Raw genomic sequence first — 1,523 nt, forward strand, 5'->3', positions numbered from 1 at the left:
CCGGAAATACCAGCAGTACCAAGTGCTCCTGTCGCCCCTGCAGTGGCCACTGAGCCAGTAACTAAAGCACCTGTGCCTGTACAAGCTCCGATTAAAACGGCAGCGCCAGAAGTACCCGCGTCAGTGGCTCAAGCCGCAGTCGCTTCTTCAGCCGTAATGGCTAAGACAGCACTAAATGGTGAGAAAGTGTATAAATCATCGTGCTTTGCCTGTCATGCAACAGGTGTAGCAGGCTCCCCATTGTTGGGTAACAAAGCGCTTTGGGCTCCACGTATTGCAACAGGAAAGGATGCTTTGTATAACTCATCAATAAAAGGTAAAGGTGCAATGCCTCCAAAAGGCGGCAATTTGTCATTATCTGATGATGAAGTAAAAGCAGCCGTTGACTATATGGTTAACAGTGCGAGATAAATCTAGCTTGATTTAGGGCTAAGAAGTCACTAAAGCTTGGGAAAGCTCAGGCTTACCTTTTTGCTTGGGCTTGAATGATCGCAATCGTTGTGTGAAGTGACGATGTACTTGTCGAGATTATCCAAAGACATCATATTTAGCCTTGAGCCTTATTGAAAAAAGCACTTCTTTATGAAGTGCTTTTTTTGTCTTAGGCAAAGTCTATGTGCCTATATGAGGCTCGCTGATCTGTGAAATACAGGGGAGTGCGGCATCATATTTAATATTTATTATGATGTTAAATAAATGGTAACTAGCTTTTAGGCCAAAGAGCGATAACAATTCATCCTATGGGTGTTTTATACAACAAAAACAATAGGGGAAAATATGTCGCAGGGCATACTAATACAAGCGGATCATTTACACCGTTATTATGGCAAGCATCATGCCGTTAATGATGTCAGTATCTCATTGCATCAAGGCGAAGTGCTGGGCTTATTAGGGCAAAATGGCGCGGGAAAATCCACTACTATGCAGATGTTAACGGGTAATATCGCCCCCCATAGTGGCACGGTGACTATCAATGGCATCGACCTGTTAGAACAGCCCGTGAAGGCAAAGCGTCAATTGGGGTATTTACCCGAAACACCGCCACTTTATACTGATATGCGTGTGATTGAATTCCTACGTTATTGCGCGCGTTTACATGATATTGCTAAAGCAGACGTCAATAAGGCGGTGGAAAAGGTATTGCAGCGTTGTGGTTTAGCAGCAATGCAACAGCGTTTGATTGCTAACTATCCAAAGGTTATCAGCAACGTGTAGGCATCGCGCAGGCGATTATCCATGAACCTGCGGTGATTATTTTAGATGAACCAACCGTGGGTTAGATCCGATTCAAATTCAAGAAATCCGCCGCTTGATTAGTGCCTTAGCTAAAGATCATAGTGTGATTCTGTCTACGCATATCTTGCAGGAAGTTGAAGCAGTGTGTCATCGAGTGCAGATTATGAATGCAGGACAAACGGTGTTTTCGGATAGTTTTGCTGCACTCAAAGCCTATCAGGCGGATGATTTACCCTCGAATGCCTCACTAGATGCTATTTTTACTTCCCTCGTAAACAGAGACGCGG

General features: G+C 44.3%; 1 protein-coding gene across 1 annotated transcript; it reads left to right on the forward strand.

Moving 5' to 3' along the window:
- Positions 1–777: 777 nt before the first annotated feature.
- LOC106820391 (bacitracin transport ATP-binding protein BcrA-like) lies at positions 778–1,417 on the forward strand (the record flags this gene model as incomplete). Its single annotated transcript, XM_014824913.1, is given in 3 exon segments — positions 778–1,022; positions 1,190–1,266; positions 1,269–1,417. Coding segments are annotated over 3 exon segments (471 nt in total), but the record flags the coding sequence as incomplete, so codon positions are not given.
- Positions 1,418–1,523: the final 106 nt, after the last annotated feature.

This window comes from Priapulus caudatus, unplaced genomic scaffold (genome assembly GCF_000485595.1).
Source record: "Priapulus caudatus unplaced genomic scaffold, Priapulus_caudatus-5.0.1 Scaffold12581, whole genome shotgun sequence".
Taxonomy (NCBI): domain Eukaryota; kingdom Metazoa; phylum Priapulida; class Priapulimorpha; order Priapulimorphida; family Priapulidae; genus Priapulus; species Priapulus caudatus.